We start from the raw sequence: 23166 nt of genomic DNA on the forward strand, positions 1-23166 counted from the left end.
AATATCAGGAATCCCGTAAAACTTCAAACCTCCGACATCGCTGCGGCCGGAAAAAGATCCTGCAAGAACGGAACCAACGACGACTGAGGAGAATAGTTCAACGTGACAGAAGTGCAACCCTTCCGCAAATTGCTGCGAATTACAATGCTCGGCCATCAACAAGTGTCAGCGTGCAAATCATTCAACAAAACATAATTGATATGGGCTTTCGGAGCCGAAGGCCCGCTCGTGTACCATTGATGACTACACGACACAAAGCTTTACGCCTCGCCTGGGTCCGTCAACACCGACATTAGACTGTTTGATAACTGGAAATATGTTGCCTGGTCGAACGAGGCTCTTTTCAAATTGTGTCGAGCGGATGGACGTGTAAGGGTGTAGAGACAACCTCATGAATCCATGTGCAATTGGAGTGATATTGGACCCCTGATACGTCTAGACACGACTCTGACAGGTGACCCGTACGTATGGCCCCTGTCTGATCACCTGCATCCATTCATGTCAATTGTGCATTCCGACGGACTTGGGCAGTTCCAGCAACACAATGCGACACCCAAAACGTCCAGAATTGCCACAGAGTGGCTCCAGGAATACTCTTCTGAGTTTAAACCCTTCCGCTGGCCACCAAACTCCCCAGACATGAACATTATTGAGCATACCTGGGATCCCTTGCAACGTTCTGTTCAGAAGAGATCTCCACCCTCTCGTACTCCTATGGATTTATGGACAGCCCTGCAGGTGTCCATTCCCTCCAGCACTACTTCAGAGATTAGTCGACACCCTGCCACGTCGTGTTTGGCACTTCTGCGTGCTCGCGGGGGCCCTACACGATATTAGGCAGGTGCACCAGTATCTTTGACTCTTCAGTGTAGTAAACACAGTACTTACTCTTTTTCCATCCGTCTCGTTTTCATTTGACTGCCCCTTACAGCCCCGCTATCTGAGCCGCTGGCAACGGCACCCGAAAGAGGAATCAGTCGCCTCATTCGCAACTTCTCACATTATAATGAATTCTATGATCGACTAATTTCTCATAATGGTAACATTGCTTTGCCCCTCGTGTTCCCCAATCTCAGTATACTTTCTGTTTTCTGCGGGCAGCGAGCTGATACCTTAAATCCAGCTAGGCGTACACAAATCACGTAGTGTGCATTGTATAGCAAACTTGAAGTGTGTACTGGCAAAGACTCCCCTTTTGTGACTTCATTTCCAAGTCTTAAGACTTCGTCAAACAGATTTATTTCTATGTGCCTCAAATTACCTGTGTACCACAACATGATGCGTTAATAAACACGTTAAAATGGTTCAAATGGCTCTGAGCACTATGGGACTTAACATCTGAGGTCATCAGTCCCCCAGAACTTAGAACTACTTAAACCTAACTAACCTACGGACATCACACACATCCATGCCCGAGGCAGGTTTCGGACCTGCGGCCGTAGCGCAGGATTCCAGACTGAAGCGCCTAGAACAGCTCGGCCACAACGGCCGGCCAAAACACGTTAAAACGCTGTGTAAAGTGCGAAGTATTACTAATTAAAACCATCAGATCTTTTTGCCATACACCACATTTGGCGACAGAAATATGGATGATGAATTGGTATAAAGGAATACTGCCGTCATAACTTCCTTAGGTCCGACACAAATTTAAGCGGATGGTCTGCATTCGGATGTTACGTGTTCTTAAGATGAACGTCACAGATGCGCGGACGGTGCGACGCTGTGGAGTTGTCCACACAGCCACGAACCGTCCGTGTCAGTTAAATACAGGGAAACAAGTTGATTCTTGCACAGTCCTGCAGGTACCGCGCGCAGACGAAGCAGAAGAACTTCATTTCACTAGCGTAGTAGGCAGTGAAAAATGCTACTATCGGGGCACAAAAAAATGCGAATTTGTTCCTGTCTATTTAAAAAAGACTCTGACTGAAAAGCGGCGTACCAGCTGTCTCGTTCTGCTTTGCTCAGCATCTTTAAAAATTTTCCCAAAAATTTTGGCATGCGAACATATTTTTGCTTGTTATAACATACAACTCACCTCAGAATCCCACAAACACCCGTAACTGTAACACTCACTAGTTCATCGATGTACGTTACTCATATCTATCCACTTTCAGTTGCCCTTTCTCACTCACTCATTCAGCCGAACTCATTGTCATTATCTCCATGTGTGTCTGTCTCTGTGTCTGTCATTGTCTCCTTTGTGACAGCTACAGTCCCCTTCGTTTTGTCCTGCTACTACAGTCTCCTCTCACACTCACTGCCTTCCTCCTGCTCTCTCTTCCTGTCATTCCTTCCTTCCTGCTGCTACTGTATCTTCTCATTGTTACTATTTCCTTTGTCGTCGTTGTCATTGTCGTATACTCTGTCTCTCACGCGTTTCCACTTTCTCTTTATTCCTTCTCCCCCTCCCTCACTCCCCCCCCCCCCTCTCCCCGGCACTGTCTACTTCACTTTTTTCATACAACTGTTCTGTCACTATCAACTATGTTCCATTGCCACTGTGTCCCTCTCTTTGTCTCACACTGCCATTGTCTCCCCTCCTTCTTTCCATAACACAACCTTGGTCTATTATCTTCCAGTATTTATTACTTTTCCGTCTCTTTGCCACTATCACTGTCTTATTTCTCAGCATAACAAATGGCGAATATGTTTGCATGCCAAATTTTTTGGCCGATTTTTAAATGAGCTGAGGAAGGTAGAATGATGCAGCTGATACCCACCTCTTCAGTCGGAGTCTTTTAAATAAGTTTCCGATAGAAGCATTTTTCCATTGGTTCCCTTCTTTTCCCTGCTGCAGCAGGTCATTTAACTCATATGAAAAGAAATATATATTTGTTTTTTTTTTGGTCATCAGACTACTGACTGGTTTGATGCGGCCCGCCACGAATTCCTTTCCTGTGCTAACCTCTTCATCTCAGAGTAGCACTTGCAACCTACGTCCTCAATTATTTGCTTGACGTATTCCAATCTCTGTCTTCCTCTACAGTTTTTGCCCTCTACAGCTCCCTCTAGTACCATGGAAGTCATTCCCTCATGTCTTAGCAGATGTCCTATCATCCTGTCCCTTCTCCTTATCAGTGTTTTCCACATATTCTTTTCCTCTCCGATTCTGCATAGAACCTCCTCATTCCTTACCTTATCAGTCCATCTAATTTTCAACATTCGTCTAAAGCACCACATCTCACATGCTTCGATTCTCTTCTGTTCCGGTTTTCCCACAGTCCATGTTTCACTACCATACAATGCTGTACTCCAGACGTACATCCTCAGAAATTTCTTCCTCAAATTAAGGCCGGTATTTGATATTAGTAGACTTCTCTTGGCCAGAAATGCCTTTTTTGCCATAGCGAGTCTGCTTTTGATGTCCTCTTTGCTCCGTCCGTCATTGGTTATTTTGCACAATTTTGGTAGACATTTTTGGAAAGCAGTGATCAATTAATTGTTATATTTTGACTAAAGTTCAGTCTTGATCACTCATGTATGTTTTAATGATACAGGTAACCGGTTTCGGTTCTTTCTACAGAACCATCATCAGACCTGTGGATAAATTTTAAGAAATACTAGATACCAATCTTTAAATAAAATGAAAGTGTCTAATGATGTCAAAATTTAACAAGGTAAGATAAAATTAATTATACCCATGGCTCCCTTAGGAGATACATGAGTGATCAAGACTGAACTTTAGTCAAAATATTGGTTATTTTACTGCCTAGGTAGCAGAATTCCTTAACTTCATTGACTTCGTGACCATCAATCCTGATGTTAAGTTTCTCGCTGTTCTCATTTCTACTACTTCTCATTACCTTCGTCTTTCTCCGATTCACTCTCAAACCATACTGTGTACTCATTAGACTGTTCATTCCGTTCAGCGGATCATTTAATTCTTCTTCACTTTCACTCAGGATAGCAATGTCATCAGCGAATCGTATCATTGATATCCTTTCACCTTGTATTTTAATTCCACTCCTGAAACTTTCTTTTATTTCCATCATTGCTTCCTCGATGTACAGATTGAAGATTAGGGACGAAAGGCTATAGCCCTGTCTTACACCCTTCTTAATACGAGCACTTCGTTCTTGATCGTCCACTCTTATTATTCCCTCTTGGTTGGTGTACATATTGTATATGACCCGTCTCTCCCTATAGCTTACCCCTACTTTTTTCAGAATCTCGAACAGCTTGCACCATTTTATATTGTCGAACGCTTTTTCCAGGTCTACAAATCCTATGAAAGTGTCTTGATTTTTCTTTAGCCTTGCTTCCATTATTAGCCGTAACGTCAGAATTGCCTCTCTCGTCCATTTACTTTTCCTAAAGCCAAACTGATCGTCACCTAGCGCATTCTCAATTTTCTTTTCCATTCCTCTGTATATTATTCTTGTAAGCAGCTTCGATGCATGAGCTGTTAAGCTGATTGTGCGATAATTATCGCACTTGTCAGCTCTTGCCGTCTTCGGAATTGTGTGGATGATGCTTTTCCGAAAGTCAGATGGTATATCGCCAGACTCATATGTTCTACACACCAACGTGAATAGTCGTTTTGTTGCCACTTCCCCCAATGATTTTAGAAATTCTGATGGAATGTTATCTATCCCTTCTGCCTTATGTGACCGTAAGTCCTCCAAAGCTCTTTTAAATTCCGATTCTAATACTGGATCCCCTATCTCTTCTAAATCGACTCCTGTTTCTTCTTCTATCACATCAGACAAATATTCGCCCTCATAGAGGCTTTCAATGTATTCTTTCCACCTATCTGCTCTCTCCGCTGCATTTAACAGTGGAATTCCCGTTGCACTCTTAATGTTACCACCGTTGCTTTTAATGTCACCAAAGGTTGTTTTGACTTTCCTGTATGCTGAGTCTGTCCTTCCGACAATCATATCTTTTTCGATGTCTTCACATTTTCCCTGCAGCCATTTCGTCTTATCTTCCCTGCACTTCCTATTTATTTCATTCCTCAGCGACTTGTATTTCTGTATTCCTGATTTTCCCGGAACATGTTTGTACTTCCTCCTTTCATCACTCAACTGAAGTATTTCCTCTGTTACCTATGGTTTCTTCACAGCTACCTTCTTTGTACCTATGTTTTCCTTCCCAACTTCTGTGATGGCCCTTTTTAGATATGTCCATTCCTCTTCAACTGAACTGCCTACTGCGCTGTTCCTTATTGCTGTATCTATAGCGTTAGAGAACTTCAAACGTATCTCGTCATTCCTTAGTACTTCCGTATCCCACTTCTTTGCGTATTGATTCTTCCTGACTAATGTCTTGAACTTCAGCCTACTCTTCATCACTACTATGTTGTGATCTGAGTCTATATCTGCTCCTGGGTACGCCTTACAATCCAGTATCTGATTTCGGAATCTCTGTCTGGCCATGATGTAATCTAATTGAAATCTTCCCGTATCTCCCGGCCTTTTCCAAGTATACCTCCTCCTCTTGTGATTCTTGAACAGGGTATTCGCTATTACTAGCTGAAACTTGTTACAGAACTCAATTAGTCTTTCTCCTCTTTCATTCCTTGTCCCAAGCCCATATTCTCCTGTAACCTTTTCTTCTACTCCTTCCCCTGCAACTGCATTCCAGTCGTCCATGACTATTAGATTTTTGTCCCCCTTTACATACTGCATTACCCTTTCAATATCCTCATACACTTTCTCTATCTGTTCATCTTCAGCTTGAGACGTCGGCATGTATACCTGAACTATCGTTGTCGGTGTTGGTCTGCTGTCGATTCTGATTAGAACGAACCGGTCACTGAACTGTTCACAGTATCACACCCTCTGCCCTACCTTACTATTCATAACGAATCCTACACCTGTTATACCATTTTCTGCTGCTGTTGATATTACCCGATACTCATCTGACCAGAAATCCTTGTCTTCCTTCCACTTAACTTCACTGACCCCTACTGTATCTAGATTGAGCCTTTGCATTTCCCTTTTCAGATTTTCTAGTTTCCCTACCACGTTCAAGCTTCTGTCATTCCACGCCCCGACTCGTAGAACGTTATCCTTTCGTAGATTATTCAATCTTTTTCTCATGGTAACCTTCCCCTTGGCAGTCCCCTCCCGGAGATCCGAATGGGGACTATTCCGGAATCTTTTGCCAATGGAGAGATCATCATGACACTTCTTCAATTACAGGTCACATGTCCTGTGGATACACGTTACGTGTCTTTAATGCAGTGGTTTCCATTGCCTTCTGCATTCTCATGTCGTTGATCATTGCCGATTCTTCCGCCTTTAGGGGCAATTTCCCACCCCTAGAACAAGAGAGTGCCCTGAACCTCCATCCGCTCCTCCACCCTCTTTGACAAGGCCGTTGGCAGAATGAGGGTGACTTCTTACGCCGAAAGTCTTCGGCCGCGAATGCCGATTATTTATCAAAATTTAGGCAGTGGCGGGGATCGAACCCGGGACCGAAGACGATTATGAATCAAAGACGCTACCCCTAGACCACGGGTTTTCAGAAATATATTAGTCAATAAAATTTATACAGTTTACTTATATAAAACTGAAATAACGCTAGACTATTTTCATACCTCGGACCAAATTTTACACTTGCATTGCATTGATTTGGGGGAGGGGATCAAACATCGAGGTCATCGGTCCCATCGGACTGGGGAAGGATAGGGAAAGTAGTCGGCCGTGTCCTCTCAAAGGAACCATCCCAGCATTTGCCTGGAGCGGTTTCGAGAAATCACGGAAAACCTCAATCAGCATGGCCGGCGCGGGTTTGAACCGTCGTCTTCCCGAATCGGAGTCCAGTATGCTAACCACTGCGCCACCTCGCTCGGTCCAGATTGTACACGAGAAAAAGTTTTGCATGTGCTTCAGTACTACAAGATGGGGTTTCTCGTATGATAACGGAGACGCTTTACAGCATATTTCTCCGTGCTTCGTGGTTTTATAAACTACATTTTCGCCTCACGCCGTATTTTACTTGTAGGAGTAGGATAACTTTCAAACACTGAATATTGAAAACCGATAAAGATATCAAGAAAATTTTCGAGGTTGTTCGAGATCGGGATCTTAGGAACATACGGTAAAAATTTCATCCATTTTTTGAACGAAGCCGTCTTTTGGTCCTCTGGTGATGGCGAAAATATAGTAAAAAACCCTTTCTTGAACAGGGTATTCGCTATTACTAGCTGAAACTTGTTACAGAACTCAATTAGTCTTTCTCCTCTTTCATTCCTTGTCCCAAGCCCATATAACCCAAAATAACCAACCACGAACTAATGGTGCCGCCGATGTAAACGAATTATGAGCACTGAAAAATCCCATTTTTATGCGTGTCGTTTTGGAAAATACTGGGTACTCATGCTGTAGCATGCAAACCGATAGTTGTCCAGCAGAGTATTTTCAAGTGTTAGGCTGTCTTCTATACTACCGATAAGCTCGCCAAAGGAACGAATAGACACAGGAAAATAATTATAAAATGTTTTTAAGCAACTAGTAATACAGAGTGACGAGCGATCCTTTCTTACATCTTTGTTCCACGTTAGGATGCACCCGAAAACTTCCCTCGAGGTGAATTTCTCTTCTTATACGTTAGATAGATTTGAATGGCTTTTAAATGCAGCGAGATCGTCTCTATACTTGTGGTCAAACAGTACTATGTGCTAGAGCACAGAGTACAGGGCACAGAACTCCGCAGTCGCCCAACTGCACACAAGCACGCGCACCCACCCGACTGTGAAAACCGTCAATGTGAGTCTGTCAACTGCTGGGGGAACGCAGAGCATGGACCATCCGCATGAGTGTGTAACGATCCTTCGAGCAGCAAAGGCAGCAGCCATTTGTCCTGTCTCTCAGTGGAACGTTGAGTAGGTGCGGATAGAAAGAGCAGCCTTGACTCGAGCCATTCCCTATTTTCAACAATTCCATTATGCTTTGGATTTCGCGGAACACTTAGGTGTGAGTGTTCATTAGGTGCTAATAAATACCGTTCGAATAACTAAAATAATTTTAGGACCCAAATACACAAATTATCGAAACCAGTATCGACTCTGCGATATGTGAAACTAAATATTTTCCGGAAAGTATTCTCTGCTCATTTCCTAACAAAGCACAATTAGGTAAATGCGATTACCACGCCATGATTAATTGGTAAATTCCATAAGGGAAAATTCACACAAGAATGAAAGATATGAAGACACGTCCTGTTAAAAAGGCATTACGTTTGTTGCAGCTACACAGGTGATCCAAAAAGTACTGAACCGCTGTCCACCGCGAGAATGAAAGGCGCTTAGCGTTACAGGCATGTGACGCTGTAAGGAATGGCAATTGAATCTCAATGTAGACAAGTGTAATGTGCTGCGAATACATAGAAAGAAAGATCCTTTATAATTTAGCTACAATTAGCAGGTCAGCAACTGGAGGCAGTTAATTCCATAAACTATCTGGGAGTAGGCATTAGGAGTGATTTAAAATGAAATGACCATATAAAATTAATCGTCTGTAAAACAGATGCCAGACTGAGATTCATTGGAAGAATCCTAAGGAAATGCAATCCGAAAATAAAGGAAGTAGGTTACAGTACACTTCTTCGCCCACTGCTAGAATACTGCTCATCGGTGTGGGATCCGCACCAGATAGGGTTGATAGAAGAGATAGAGAAGATACAACGCAGAGCAGCGCGCTTCGTTAGAGGATCATTTAGTAATCGCGAAAGCGTTACGAAGATGATAGATAAACTCCAGTGGAAGACTCTGCAAGAGAGACGCTCAGTAGCTCGGTACGGGCTTTTGTTGAAGTTTCGAGAACATACCTTCACCGAGGAATGGCTCTGAGCACTACGAGACTAAACATCTGAGGTCATCAGTCCCCTAGAACTTAGAACTACTTAAACCTAACTAACCTAAGGACATCACACACATCCATGCCCGAGGCACGATTCGAACCTGCGACCGTAGCAGTCGCGCGGTTCCGGACTGGAGCGCCTAGAACCTCTCCGCCACCGTGGCCGGCCCTTCACCGAGGAGTCAAGCAGTATATTGGTCCCTCCTACGTATATCTCGCGAAGAGACTATGAGCATAAAATCAGAGAGATACGAGCCCACACAGAGGCATACCGACAATCTTTCTTTCCACAGGCAATACGAGACTGGAATAGAAGGGAAAACCTATAGAGGTACTCAAAGTACCCTCCGCCACACACCGTCAGGTGGTTTACGGAGTATGGATGTAGATGCAGATGTAGAAGCGGAAAAGATACGAAAGCGGTATCGTTCTAGAGATCATATAGGCCATCCACTAACATAAGCGACTTTGAGAAACGACAGGTTAGTATGGACTCACTCTTGGAAACGAGCATCGCGGAAACGGCGAAGCTGATCGCCTGTTCCCGTGCTACCGTCGTGAGCATGTATGGAAAGCGGTTGAAGGACGGCGGAACCAGGGATAGACAAGACGTTGAACCCATCGTCACAGAATATTATGGTCGAATGCTTGCCACCGAGTGGGGTGGCGCGGTGGTTAGGACACTGTATTTGCATTTGAACCGTCGAGTTCAAATCCCCGTCCGACCGTCCAGATTTAGGTTTTCCGTGATTTCCTAAGTCACTCAAGGCAAATGCCGGGATGGCTCCTTTGAAAGGGCAAGGCCGATTTCCCTCCCCATCCTTCCGTTCTCAGAGCTTTTGCTCCGTCTCTAACAACCCAGCTGTCGACAGGACGTTAAACTCTAATCTCTTTCTCCTGATCCTGTCGGAAGCTTCCCCGCTCTGTAAAGCAGGACAAGCGGCGACCTGTGGCAGTTGTGACGGCAGAGTACGATACTGGTGCAGACAAGTGTTTTCGGAGCACGCTAGTCAGTGCACATTCTTGAAATAGGACTTCGCTGCAGTTCCCATGAGAACAGTTTTATCGAGATTGGGCCGTGAATCAATGGAAACGTGTCACCTGGTGGGATAGAACATCTTGATGTCTTGAAAACCCTCCTTGATTCTAAGCGCCAGGCAACTATCAACTGGCACTTAGACCACTGCAATGCTGCCCTCATGGATCTAAGTAAAGCAAAGGCAGTTGTTCATAGCATAGTTGGTAACTTCATCAATAAATACTTGGAGAAACTTTGTGCAAATACACAAGAATGTGTCGACAGTAGAAACATTGATGGAGTGTGTTCGGGCGTCAAACGAGGCACTGAGCCCACCCCTAAAAGCCTGCCCCATTCAGAAGATCGATGGAACTGTCATCACAGATTGTAAACGACAGTAGAAACGATGGGTGGAAACACTATTCCAGTCCCTACTCACCCGGTCAACACCAGCACTAGGAGGAACTTCCCAGCCGCCAACTTGCCACGAGCTGGATGCTATGCCTACTAAGGATGAGTTTCAGAGAGCTGTCGCGTGGCTTAAATGCAGGAAATGCCCTGGCAAAGCAACGTCGCAACGTAACTTTTCAAACTGATACAACTCCTCCCAGCGCTGTACAACCTTTTATTGAAATGTTGGACTGTGGGTACTGTGCTTCAGGACATACATGATGCCAACATCGTCAGTCTATACAAAGGTAAAGGCGATCACAGTGATTGCAGGTGCTACCGTGGAATGTCACTCCTGAGTATCGTTGGAAAAGCATTTACCCGTGTTCTGCAGGGCAGGCTGGAGAAACTTGCCCAGGCCCTGAGCCTCAATGTAAGTTTCGAACCCAGCAATCTACTACTGATGTGATCTTCACACTCCGACACATGCAGGAAAAATGCTGCGAACAGAAGCACTCATTGTTCATTGTTTTTATCAACTTACAGAACGCATCTGACACAGTCAGCAAGGAGGAACTGTGTACTTCACTAGTGAAGATAAGTTCTCCTCCAAGACTCCTAAAAAAGATCAGGGGTTTTCACGAAGACATGAAGGGTGCTGCGATATTTGGAGGAAGCACATCAGACCCTTTTCTTGTCCAAAGGAAAGTTCGCAAGGCTGTTTATTGGCCACTACCTCGTTTGCTATATTCTTCTCGTTACTTTTTTTTTTTTCAAAGTCGCTTTAATCGAAACAAGCGTGAGCATCCATCTACATTCCAGGGCTGACGGGAAACTTTACAGCATTTCGTTATCAGATCCAAGGGCTATCGTGAGGACTTACTTGTAAGTAACCTTTTATTCGCTGATGTTGCAGCAGCCATAGCACATTTTCAAAACAACTTTCAGAGGCTCGAGGACGAATCTGCTGCTGCGTGCAAGCGCTTCCCCATGACTGTGAATGTAAAGGAGACTGTAATTATGGTGCAAGGATACACAGATATGCCTGTCATAAGAACAGATGGCTCCTTGTTGAATATAGTCGACGAATTCTGCACTCTCTGAACGCTTGTGCCAGAAGATCTTTCTCTAGACGACGAGCATGTTTGGGAAGTTCCGCACAACAGTATGGGACAACAGACATCTTGTGGTGACCGCAAAAAAGCTCGTCTATCAAGCAGGCGTACTGGGCACCGTCTTGTATGGTGCTGAGACGCGGACATCACACGCCAAACAAGAGCGTAAGCTCAACATCTCTCACCTGCGGTGCTTACAAAACATTATAGACATAACGTGGAAGGGCCATGTGACTAATGTGACCATCCTAATACTGCAAATCTACCAAGCATCTCCGCCGCTCTCGAGGAACGTCGCATGTGATGGCTATGACGATTACATCGTGTGGACCTCTTCCGTCTTCCCCTACGCACACTGCTTAGTGAGATAGCACATGCCAAGAGACCCCTTGGAAGACCTGCTTTGCTCTTTAAAGATTGCGTGAAACGTTATATAAACGCATTTAATATGACATATGGGAGAAGTTTCTCAAAGACCGCAGCAGATGGAGGAAAATTATGGAGGATGGCAGCAATTTCCACAACGGCATCTCGCTCAACAATTTAACTGCAAAATGAGCGTGTAGACAAGCGCCTCCAGCGAACCACTCTTTTGGTGTGGTATACACTTACCCCACCTGTGGGCGCCAAGTGGACTCTCGCGTTAGACTCTTGAGTCACCAAAGAAGGTGCCTGCATGATGCTACGTGAATGTTCGTTTGGGAAGTATAGGCAATTGATAAGTGGATGCATAAAGTTTCTTGTTTTATAAGGTCTATGGTGAAATTTGTATACACCGTCATGGAAGGGAACGGCTGCTCGAAACATTCACTGCGTTACGGACGCAGTCGGGCTGGGAGCATTGTTACGCTACGAGGGTTATTCATCTGGGCTTCCAAGGGGCCTGTGACAGTAACTGAAGGCGCCATGACAACTGCGGAGTACGTGGATATTCCAAGTATTGCAGACTATCGGCATCCCTTCATACTTGATGTCTTCCCCTACGGCAGTGGCTTGTTCCAGCAAGGTAGCTGTCCGAATCGTGCTACAGTCAATTTAGTACGAGGTTGAGTAAAATGAAAACCTTAAATATTTTTAAATATTATTTATTGCGCAGAAGTGGTACAAAGCTGTATCACTTTTCAACATAATCTCCCCCACGCTCAACGCAAGTCCTCCAGTGCTTACAAAGTGCACAAATTCCTTTAGAAAAAAATTCTGTTCGTAATCTGCGAAACCACTCGTGCACCGCGTGTCGTACCTCTTCATCAGAACGGAACTTCTTTCCTCCCATTGCGTCTTTGAGTGGTCCAAACATATGGAAATCACTTGGGGCAAGGTCTGGTGAGTATGGTGGATGAGGAAGACACTCAAAATGCAGGTCTGTGATAGTTGCAACTGTTGTACGGGCAGTGTGGGGCCTCGCTTTGTCATGTTGCGAAAGGACACCTGCTTACAGCAATCCACGTCGCTTTGATTTGATTGCAGGCCGCAGATGATTTTTTAGGAGACCTGTGTATGATGTACTGGTGACAGTGGTCCCTCTAGGCATGTAATGCTCCAAAATGACGCCTTTTTCGTCCCAAAAGAGAGTCAGCATAACCATCCTCCCTGCTGATGGTTCTGTTCGAAACTTCTTTGGTTTTGGTGACGAGGAATGGCGCCATTTCTTGCTCGCTCTCTTCGTATCCAGGTGGTGGAAGTGAACCCAGGTTTCGTCTCCAGTAATGATTCTTGCAAGAAAGCCATCACCTTCTCGTTCAAAGCGCCGAAGAAGTTCTTCACAAGCATCAACACGTCGTTCTCTCATTTCAGGAGTCAGCTGCCGTGACACCCATCTTGCAAACACTTTGTGAAACTGGAGCACATCATGTACAATGTGGTGTGCTGATCCATGACTGATCTGTAAACATGCTGCAATGTCATTCAGTGACAATCAACGGTTTTCCTTCACTATGGCTTCAACTGCCGCAATGTTCTGTGGAGTCACAGCTCGTTGTGCCTGGCCTAGACGAGGAGCATCTTCCACTGAAGTCACACCATTTGCGAACTTCCTACTCCATTCGTAGACTTTCTGCTGTGAGAAACATGCATCACCGTACTGAACCTTCACTCGTCGATGAATTTCAATAGGTTTCACGCCTTCAATAGGCAAATACCGAATACCAGAACGCTGTTCTTCCCTGGTGCAAGTCGCAAGTGGGGCGGCCATCTTTATACTGATAATGCGACGGTATGTATGCAACTTCACTATGCTGCCCCCTACAGGCCATTCTACACGGTGTTTGTAGCACACTTACCAACTTACAAGATAACGGCGCAAAATTTCGATCTGTGATTACAAATTTAAGGTTTCCATTTGACTCACCCTCGTAACATGATAGCGGACTCTCAGTGAAGGCTTGGTCAGCAAAGTTTGACTGATGTGAACCCTATGCAACACATCTGGGATTCTATTGGGGATCAGTTTTCTCCTACAAACCCCCTTAAGTTACGGGATGCCTCGAGCTCTGACTAGACAGGTGGTGATGCATATCTCCAGAAAACTACTAAGAACTTGTCGTGCCACGCAAAACTGCTATTCTATTTTGCTATAATGATTTTGTCTGTGGTGTATTTCGGGGACGGAGTGTAGCTGTGGTAGAACCTATAAACAGAAATATATTGCAGTAAGGACAGTCATAACTAGAAGGTAGGAGTGTAGCTCGAAAACTTTTTCTCGTGTGGAGCTGTTTTGTTCAGTGCCATGATCGACGTAACGCCTGTGGGTGCAACTGGCCTGCTACCCGCCTGACGCGGCCGTGTTCCGCAGGCGCCGCCGCGCAAGGCGAGCAGCTGGGAGGAGGGGGCGGCGCTGCAGCGGCGGCGCTCTGTGATGCTGATGACGGCCGCTGCGGGCGCTGCCAGCGCGGCGTCCGGCGTCAACAACTCCAACCCGGGCGTCGCGGCGGCGCTGCTGGCGGCCGGCGTCGACCCCATAGACAAGCGCGACCTGCGCTACTACTTCCAGCACCCCTACCCGCGCCTCTTCGTCACCTACTTCGTCATCTTCTGCAACTTTCTCATCTTCGCCGAAGACCCCATTTCTCATAGCCACACTGGTGAGTACTGAATAACTGATACTACCATCGTGAATATTTCCCTAAACCAATGTGTATATAGCGTTGTTCATTCAGAGACTGAAAGAGTTATTATCATTCGGGTTCACAACGGTAACTTATGCAGTCATTTACCTTGGAAAATGGGCTCCCCCAAGGGTCTGCCCTAGCACCCCTACTTTTCAATCTGTACACCAGTGACATGCCAGACACTGCTTGCGAAAAGTTTTGCTATGCCGACGACCTTGCCACAGCCATACAAACCACCACACCTGAGGAAGGAGAAGCTATGATGTCTAGAGAATTAGAAACTCACAACACATACTACAAAGCATGGAGACTGCAGCCAAAAGCAGCAAAGACAGAAGTCTGCGCATTCCATCTAAACAAAAGAATTGCAGTTTTTTTTTTTTTTTCAAATTGCTCTGAGCACTATGGGACTTAACATCTGAGGTTATCAGTCCCCTATGAATTGCTATAATAATAATTATAAAAGGTGGCAATTTTATTTACGCACTGTCTTTTAAATAGATATGATGGTATCTGATACTCAAGTACTAATGCAAAGAAAAGTAATGATGCTAAAATGCTTTAAATTTTGGCTATGATTTAATCTTTAAAATTTCATAATTCTCTTCCTGTTAATATTTAATTAATTAACTTACGTCGTTCAGATTTCGTTATGCTGACGGCGTTAAACTTTAAAGTTGTTCAGTCCCTGTTTTGTTTTATTTCAATTGTTGCGAGCCAACGATGGTGCAATGCTGTTCGCTTTCAAGTCTACACATTTGTAAAAATCAGGTCCAGGAAACACTTTTGTGATCACGGTTGCGATTTTGACAGTATTTGCGTAATTGTACTTATTAAGAGTTATCGTTTCCGAAAGATGCAGGCTCGATTAAAGCTGTGTGCACTTTTGCGCGTATAATGAAAATGTTCCTAACACGTCGCGTAACAAAAAGTAAGTTGCGAATCACAACCGTGGTCAAACGAAGAAAATATATGATGACAGAAATGTTCTTCGCTGTTATTCAGGACAGGTTTAGATTAAACACCGCAATCTTCAGTCTTTAGAAATCACAAGACGATACGCTTTAGAGATATTTGTTTTGAATAACTTGTATTTACTTTTTATTATACAATATGGTGATTGTCCGCAAGGATTATCTCTCTCCCTCCTTTTTATAGCCTTTATACATTCACATTACATACATCAATTAAGAAACTTTTCTTTCTCTACCGACCAGTACCAGAACAAAATCCGCCCAGACAAAAGTCTTACATAGAATCAGTTCTCACTTAACAATCATATATAGTTTCGTACTACAAACAATGCTAGTTTATTCCGTGCACTAGAAAGTCTTTGATTCACTGAGCACAAAAATTAAAATAATAAAATTATAATTACATTTTTAATATCGTCAATTCTTCTTTATATCACGAAAATAATATTTGACATCGTCATAATATTACTTTTCATCGGTGCAGCACTATACCTAGAACTTAGAACTACTTAAACCTAAGTAACCTAAGGATATCACACACATCCATGCCAATGGCAGGATTCGAACAGAATTGCAAACCAGCAGTTGAATCTGAGCTTCTACCAACAAAAGGTTAGACATAATTCCCAGACTAAATACCTTGGTGTCACATTAGATCGGTCTCTGACATATAAAAACACTCGGAAAAAAAGCCATAAACTAAAGCCCCGAAACAACTTCGTAAAGAAACTCGCTGGTACAACGTGGGGTGCTGATGCATCGATTCTACGTACTACAATACTCACGCTGGTGTACCCAACTGCCGAATACTGTGCTCCATTGTGGCAACATAGTGCCCACACAAGGAAGCTGGCCGTACACCTGAATAAGCCAATGAGGATTATTACGGGCACATTGAAATCCACCCCGACCCCCTGGCTGCTCACCATCAGCAACAACCTACCACCTGAATTACGACGCCAAGAAGCAATCAATCGAGAATGTAAGAAACTACACCACCCCACAAGACCTACCAGTTCGTACAGTCGTAAACAACCCTCCCTCCAGACCGCTTAAAATCTATCAAACCCATTGTGGCATAATGGAAGGAACGATAAGAAGTTCGACATTAAATAAGAGTGGCGCAAGAGGTGGAATGCTGCAGCAATAGCACATCAAGGTGTCCAAGACCCAACTGCCAGCCTACCAGGATTTCATCTGCAGAGAACTGAGTGGACATGGCTGAACAGAATAAGAACTGGCCACGCCAGGTGTAACGGTATGATGCACAAGTGGGGACCGGAGATTTTCCAGGCTATGATTTTGGGGCCAAGAACAAACTGTTCAACAAATTGTTAAAGACTATCCTCAGAGGAAGTATCCTGGACCATATAGTGACTTTATTAATACTACTCCCTCTGCTGTTAGTTGGTTTCAGTCATTAGGTATTGAACTATGATTAAATGTATATGTCTTTTTTTAACTTGCAATTAAGCTAGTTATTTTCACAATTTGAAAATCTGTATAAAATTTGTGCTAAAAAGTAAAACTAAACTATATGTAAATACTTAACTAGATATACATGTAAAATTAAACTTTAGGTACCTGTTAAAGTTTGCTGTTGTTTCTATACGATAAATAAATAAAAATAACTTACGCAGCAGTTCCATAAGTGACCTGAACGGAGTGAATAACAACGAAGAATTTCTCAAATACACTGCTGGCCATTAAAATTGCAACACCATGAAATCGGCTTGCGACAAGAATTAAACTGGCATTAGGTTACACAAATGGTTTTAAGTAAGGTCCATTTGAACATAAGTACAGAACGAAAGGTCACTTCAAAAAAGTAAATTTATTTTCAGAAAGTACATACTTCCCTCTATTTTTCGACATAGTTGCCAAGTTTGTTCAAACATGTGTCATACCTCTAAACCAATTTTAAAATACCCTCTTCATAAAAACTTGCCGCCTGCTCCAATAACCAAGAGTTCACTGCCGTTTTGACGTCGTCGACATCATTGTAATGGTTTCCACTGAGGTGTTGTTTGAGGTGGAGGAACAGATGGTAATCGCTCAGCGCAAGATCAGGACTGTAGGGTGGGTGGTCTAAAACTTCCCAGCCAAAACTGTCCAATAAATCGCAGGTCTGACCAGCAGTGTGAGGCCTTGCATTGTCATGGGGAAAGACAATTCCCTTTGTCAGCATGCAGCGTCTTTTGTTTTGAATCGCTCTGCGATTGGCAGTATGCTTCTGCATTGATAGTGATTCCTCGTTGCATGAAGTCGACCAACAAAACACCATGCTTATCCCAAAACACCGCCGCCATGATTTTGCGCTGGGACAGAGTCTGTTAGGCCTTCACCTTTACAGGTGAGTGTGTGTGTCTCCATTCCATGCTCTGTTGCTTCGATTCGGGTGTGATATGCCAAACCCATGTTTCGTCTCCAGTTACGATCTGACTCGAGAAGCCGTCACCTTCTTCGTGATAACGAGGCGAGAACTTCATCGCACACTCAAATCTTTGGTTTTTGTGATCTTCCGTCAGGAGTTTCGGTACCCAATGGGAGCACAGTTTGCTAAACTTTACGTGTTCAGAAACAATGTTGTAAAGCACTGATCTCGACACGTCAGGAAATTCGTTTGAGAGACCTGTTATTGTGAAGTGCCTGTTCTCACGAATCATCTGTAATCAAAGATGGGCGACTGCAGTGGTCCTCATCATGGACGTTGTCACGGCCATCTTTGAATTGCCGCACGCACTTACGCACTTTGCCTTCACTCATAACAGTATCACCGTACACTTCCGAAAATCTCGATGAATTTCTGCAGCAGACAGGTTCCTTGTTGACAAAAACCGTATCACTGAGCGAACCTCAAATGCGGCGGGCGTGTTGATAGTCTTAAACATTTTGAAAGCACAGAACAGAAATGTACAGATTAGCTACAGAGCTGAAACTGAGCACAGTTGTAAACATTTTGAAAGCACAGAACAGAAATGTACAGGTTAGCTACAGAGCTGAAACTGAGCACAGTTGTAAACATTTTGAAAGCACAGAACAGAAATGTACAGGTTAGCTACAGAGCTGAAACTGAGCACAGCTGCTCCCGAGGCATGCCGGTACACGACTCACGCGCTCGTTGCGGTATGTGCGCAAACTACCAGTGTCTAAAACAAAACGGGATTTACTTAAAAAAAAAAAAAACGCCTCGTACATAAAGTACGAGGAGCGTTCAATAAGTAATGCGCCACATTTTTCTCGGCCAATTTCGGTTGGAAAAAAGCGGAATTTGTTGTAGGACATCGTGGAATATTCCTGCTACAGCCCCTGTAGTTTGATGAGTTCCAATAGGTGGCGGCGCTGTAGGTGGCCTTCAGCTAGCAGAGAGCTGTCACGCCAATGCATTTTGGCGGAAAACCAGTGCATCGCAGATATTCATAGGCGCTTGCAGAATGTCTCCGAAGACCTGGCAGTGAACAAGAGCATCGTGAGTTCCTGGATTAGACGTCTGTCATAAGCGAGGCGTCTGTCGTCATGGCAACAAGGTCGCGCAAACCTGTCCTATCTCCCGCGTGCGGGCGGGCCGCACACAGCTGTGACTCCTGCAATACTGGAACGTGCGGACTCTCTGATTCGGGGCTGTCGGCAGATCACAACCAAACACCTCGCTGCTCAGCTGAACATCTCTGGTGGTTATGCTGGCACTCATCCACCAGTGAAGGTGCTCAAGTGGTGTGTGCCCACTGGATTCCCTGCAGCATAACAGATGACGATAAAGAGGAACGAAGGATTGTAGATGATGTACTCCGAGGGAAGCAGGATGTGGATATGAGGGATTACCGGTGCAGCAAGACGTTGGCTTCGAAATCGACCTGTAGAATGGTACCACGCAGGCATACCGACCCTCCAATAAGGTGGCGTAAAGCCGTCATGTTGAACGGAGATTATGATGAAAATAGGGTTTTACAGACAAAAGAGTAGAGAATAATACGGTGTATTGCAATCCCGAATAAAACCAACCTGCTTTCAGAAAATAAATGTGTTGCTTTACTTCTTGGAAGCCCCTCGTATATTTTGTGCATAAGGAAAGATTATATAACGAGTTTCTCATTTTGAATGCCGGTTGATTCAAGAGCGACTGCATTGTGGCCTGTCATGAACGTTGTTTATCGTTCCGCGAAATTCCTGCTCGCGTTGCTCGGTGACCCCATGATTTCCATGCGAATATGGATCGATGGATTCACACAAGCCTTACTCAGTGCCACGGATCTCAATGGTACCACGTGAATAGCGTACTGGAGGACAGATTGAAACATCCCCTTAGAAAAATTATGAATGACTGTGCTGGTAAACCTCTACGTCATTTGATTTTCAAACAGCTGAGCAAAACTGAACGTACTCAGACATTTCTCTCTTTACTTATTCTGATCAACACTAAACTGACACACAATATTTTTAACGCAACACAATCTGAATTTCAATAATCCCTACAAAAGAATGGGCCTGACTAACGATAACCTATACCTTTAATCAACCACTTACCTCACAAAAATCTTCGTTACTCGAACTACTGCAATACAGCGAGCGCCAATACTGCCAGCTAAACGAAAGATTTAGGCACTAACTACTGATAGACATAGTTAGCAAATGAATACGTTAATAGTGTTCAAAAGTCATATATATATATATATATATATATATATATATATATATATATACAGTGCTATTACAAATGATTGAAGCGATTTCATAAATTCACTGTAGCTCCATTCATTGACATATGGTCACGACACACTACAGATACGTAGAAAAACTCATAAAGTTTTGTTCGGCTGAAGCCGCGCTTCAGGTGTCTGCTGTCAGAGCGCTCGAGAGCGCAGTGAGACAAAATGGCGACAGGAGCCGAGAAAGCGTATGTCGTGCTTGAAATGCACTCACATCAGTCAGTCATAACAGTGCAACGACACTTTAGGACGAAGTTCAACAAAGATCCACCAACTGCTAACTCCATTCGGCGATGGTATGCGCAGTTTAAAGCTTCTGGATGCCTCTGTAAGGGGAAATCAACGGGTCGGCCTGCAGTGAGCGAAGAAACGGTTCAACGCGTGCGGGCAAGTTTCACGCATAGCCCGCGGAAAATTGGCTCATGCCAGCACTGGAGACCGACAGCGCCGACTTCATCTTTCAACAGGAAGGTGCTCCACCGCAGTTCCATCATGATGTTCGGCATTTCTTAAACAGGAGATTGGAAAACCGATGGATCGGTCGTGGTGGAGATCATGATCGGCTACTCATGTCATGGCCTCCACGCTCTCCCGACTTAACCCCATGCGATTTCTTTCTGTGGGGTTATGTGAAATATTCAGTGTTTAAACCTCCTCTACCAAGAAACGTGCCAGAACTGCGAGCTCGCATCAACGATGGTTTCGAACTCATTGATGGGGACATGCTGCGCCGAGTGTGGGAGGAACTTGATTATCGGCTTGATGTCTGCCGAATCACTAAAGGGGCACATATCGAACATTTGTGAATGCCTAAAAAAACTTTTTGAGTTTTTGTATGTGTGTGCAAAGCATTGTGAAAATATCTCAAATAATAAAGTTATTGTAGAGCTGTGAAATCGCTTCAATCATTTGTAATAACTATATATATATATATATATATATATATATATATATATGTTCATGAGATCCAAATCCCCTTTTTCTGACGGACACACGTCCAGATCGTCCGCTCTCAAAACAATGCCATCTCTCTCCCCACATCCGCCATTGCTGGCGGTTCACCTCCAACTGCGTAACGCTACGCGCTATTCGCATCCAACTGCCCAAAACTACAATAGAGAATATTCCAACAATGCCAACCAGCCACAGATTGCACCCAGCACAGGCAGTGATTTTCATACAGATCGTTACGTGGCGTTACCAACATAAAAACCTAAACAGCCTACTTACAAGATACTGTATATTGTTCGATAGACCGAAAGAATCGTACAAACACGTAACATTCCTGGAATCAGGAAATGCGGTCGTTTGAAGCAAGACAAGTCAGGAGCTCCACGGAAAATCAGCACGGCAGCAGAGAGACGAACCGACATTAGTGGGCCCAACGACAACGCTCTACATAGGATCGGTACCATGCTGTCTATTCAGGCGAGTCGCACTTCTGCATACAGCATCATGGTGTGCTTTCCCGTTTGTGGTGGCTCTTCAGCAACATTGCCAGGTTTTATTTATCACATCAAACGAGGCCAGCACCGAGCTCGAAGATATGAGACGGCATTGGGTACACATCCCGGTTATCTGTGTTTTTCATGACCGGTAATCTGGATAGCAATGGTAGCACTTTTGATGTGTTAAGACCACTGGCTGTGCTCTATCTTCGAGGTCTGTGTTACGTTATCTTTGAAGAAGACCTAATTCGATACTAAGGGTGTTCGATTGTTGACCTGTCCAGCACTCCTCCCAGATCTCTCGCCCACTGGGAACCTCAGGGCTACGATTACTGAGAAACTGTCATGTTACCAGTTTCTTTAAACACTGCGATTACTATCTGAAAAACAACTGAAGTATCCTGGATGACTTTCCTGTATGTCATCTAAGCCCACTTGACTACGTGCTCAGCCAGGCTAGAGCTACTTTTGTCGCCAGCTCTATTTACTAAATTCCGCACCTTAGATATTTCCCAAGTCACCAACAAATTTCATCGTGTGTGTTTCCTACTATACTGTATACGAAAACATATTAAAATTTCACTGTTTACTGTTTTCCCTGGAATTGTAATTTTAATGTAAGGCCGCATAGAACGACTTCTTTTACTATTAACCTGACAAAGGACGCGATTGCAAATCATAGATGATTCTGTCTGAGGCTTTAAATCTGAACAGTCTCTGAAATATCATCATTACACTCCGCAAGTGTTTCCTACCCATGAGATGCATCCTAAAACACTACATTTTCTTGCGGTACCTCTATGTCTCTTTTACCACCTGAGTTTAAAATAATCGTCATTAGTTGACGTACACTTGTCCACATATTGACAGACTAAAGCTGTTTTCCAAGCCGCACTCGGACCTGGATTATTGCCTTCCACGGGCACTGCTCTTACCGACCCTGCTACATCAGACAGTTCTGCCAATATGACTATCCTAGAATGAATTTTCTACCTGCGGCACAAAGACTGCTAGAAGTGAAGCTGTGCGGGCGGGTCGCGAGTCATGCTTGGATAACTCAGTCGGTAGAACACTTTCCACCGGAAGGCACAGGTCGCAGGTTCGAGTCCCGATCCTGTGAACAGTTTCAGTCTGCCAGAAAGTTTCATCTCTTTTCTACTTTCGAATCCTGTTGCAGCTGACCATTTTGATTCATCAGTAAGTTCCAAATTAATCCATACTCCAGTGAGGACTGAAAGATTCATTCTGCATGCAATTTTCTGGTGTACTGCAGAACGAGAAATTGAGTTTTTTGTTTGTTTTACACCAAATATCCCCAAAGGCAGCACTAAGTCAGCATCTGATATCATCTGCTAAAGAAAAGAAGGAAGATCAGGATTCTACGTCTCGTCAACCATGTGGTCATCAGAAACGGACGGCAGCTTGGTTTAGGGAAAAGACCGGGTAGGAAATCGGCCATGCTCTTTCATATGAATCATCCCCACATAAAATCCAAGTGATTTTAATGAAGCCATAGAAAAACTAAATCTTGATCACTAGATAGTTGTTGAACTACCACCCTCTCACATACTAGTCCAATGTCTTGCCATAGCGCCAAAACG

At 44.1% G+C, this 23166-nt stretch overlaps 1 protein-coding gene across 1 annotated transcript in view; it reads left to right on the plus strand.

The window, feature by feature from the left end:
* Positions 1-23166, plus strand: part of LOC126176824 (transmembrane protein 117-like) — a 300039-nt gene that overhangs the window by 42409 nt on the left and 234464 nt on the right. Inside the window, exon 3 of the mRNA XM_049924008.1 lies at positions 14122-14410. Within this exon, the coding sequence (XP_049779965.1) occupies positions 14122-14410 (289 nt within the window). The remainder of the gene's footprint in view (positions 1-14121; positions 14411-23166) is intronic.

This window comes from Schistocerca cancellata, chromosome 3 (assembly GCF_023864275.1).
Source record: "Schistocerca cancellata isolate TAMUIC-IGC-003103 chromosome 3, iqSchCanc2.1, whole genome shotgun sequence".
NCBI classification, from domain to species: Eukaryota; Metazoa; Arthropoda; class Insecta; order Orthoptera; family Acrididae; genus Schistocerca; species Schistocerca cancellata.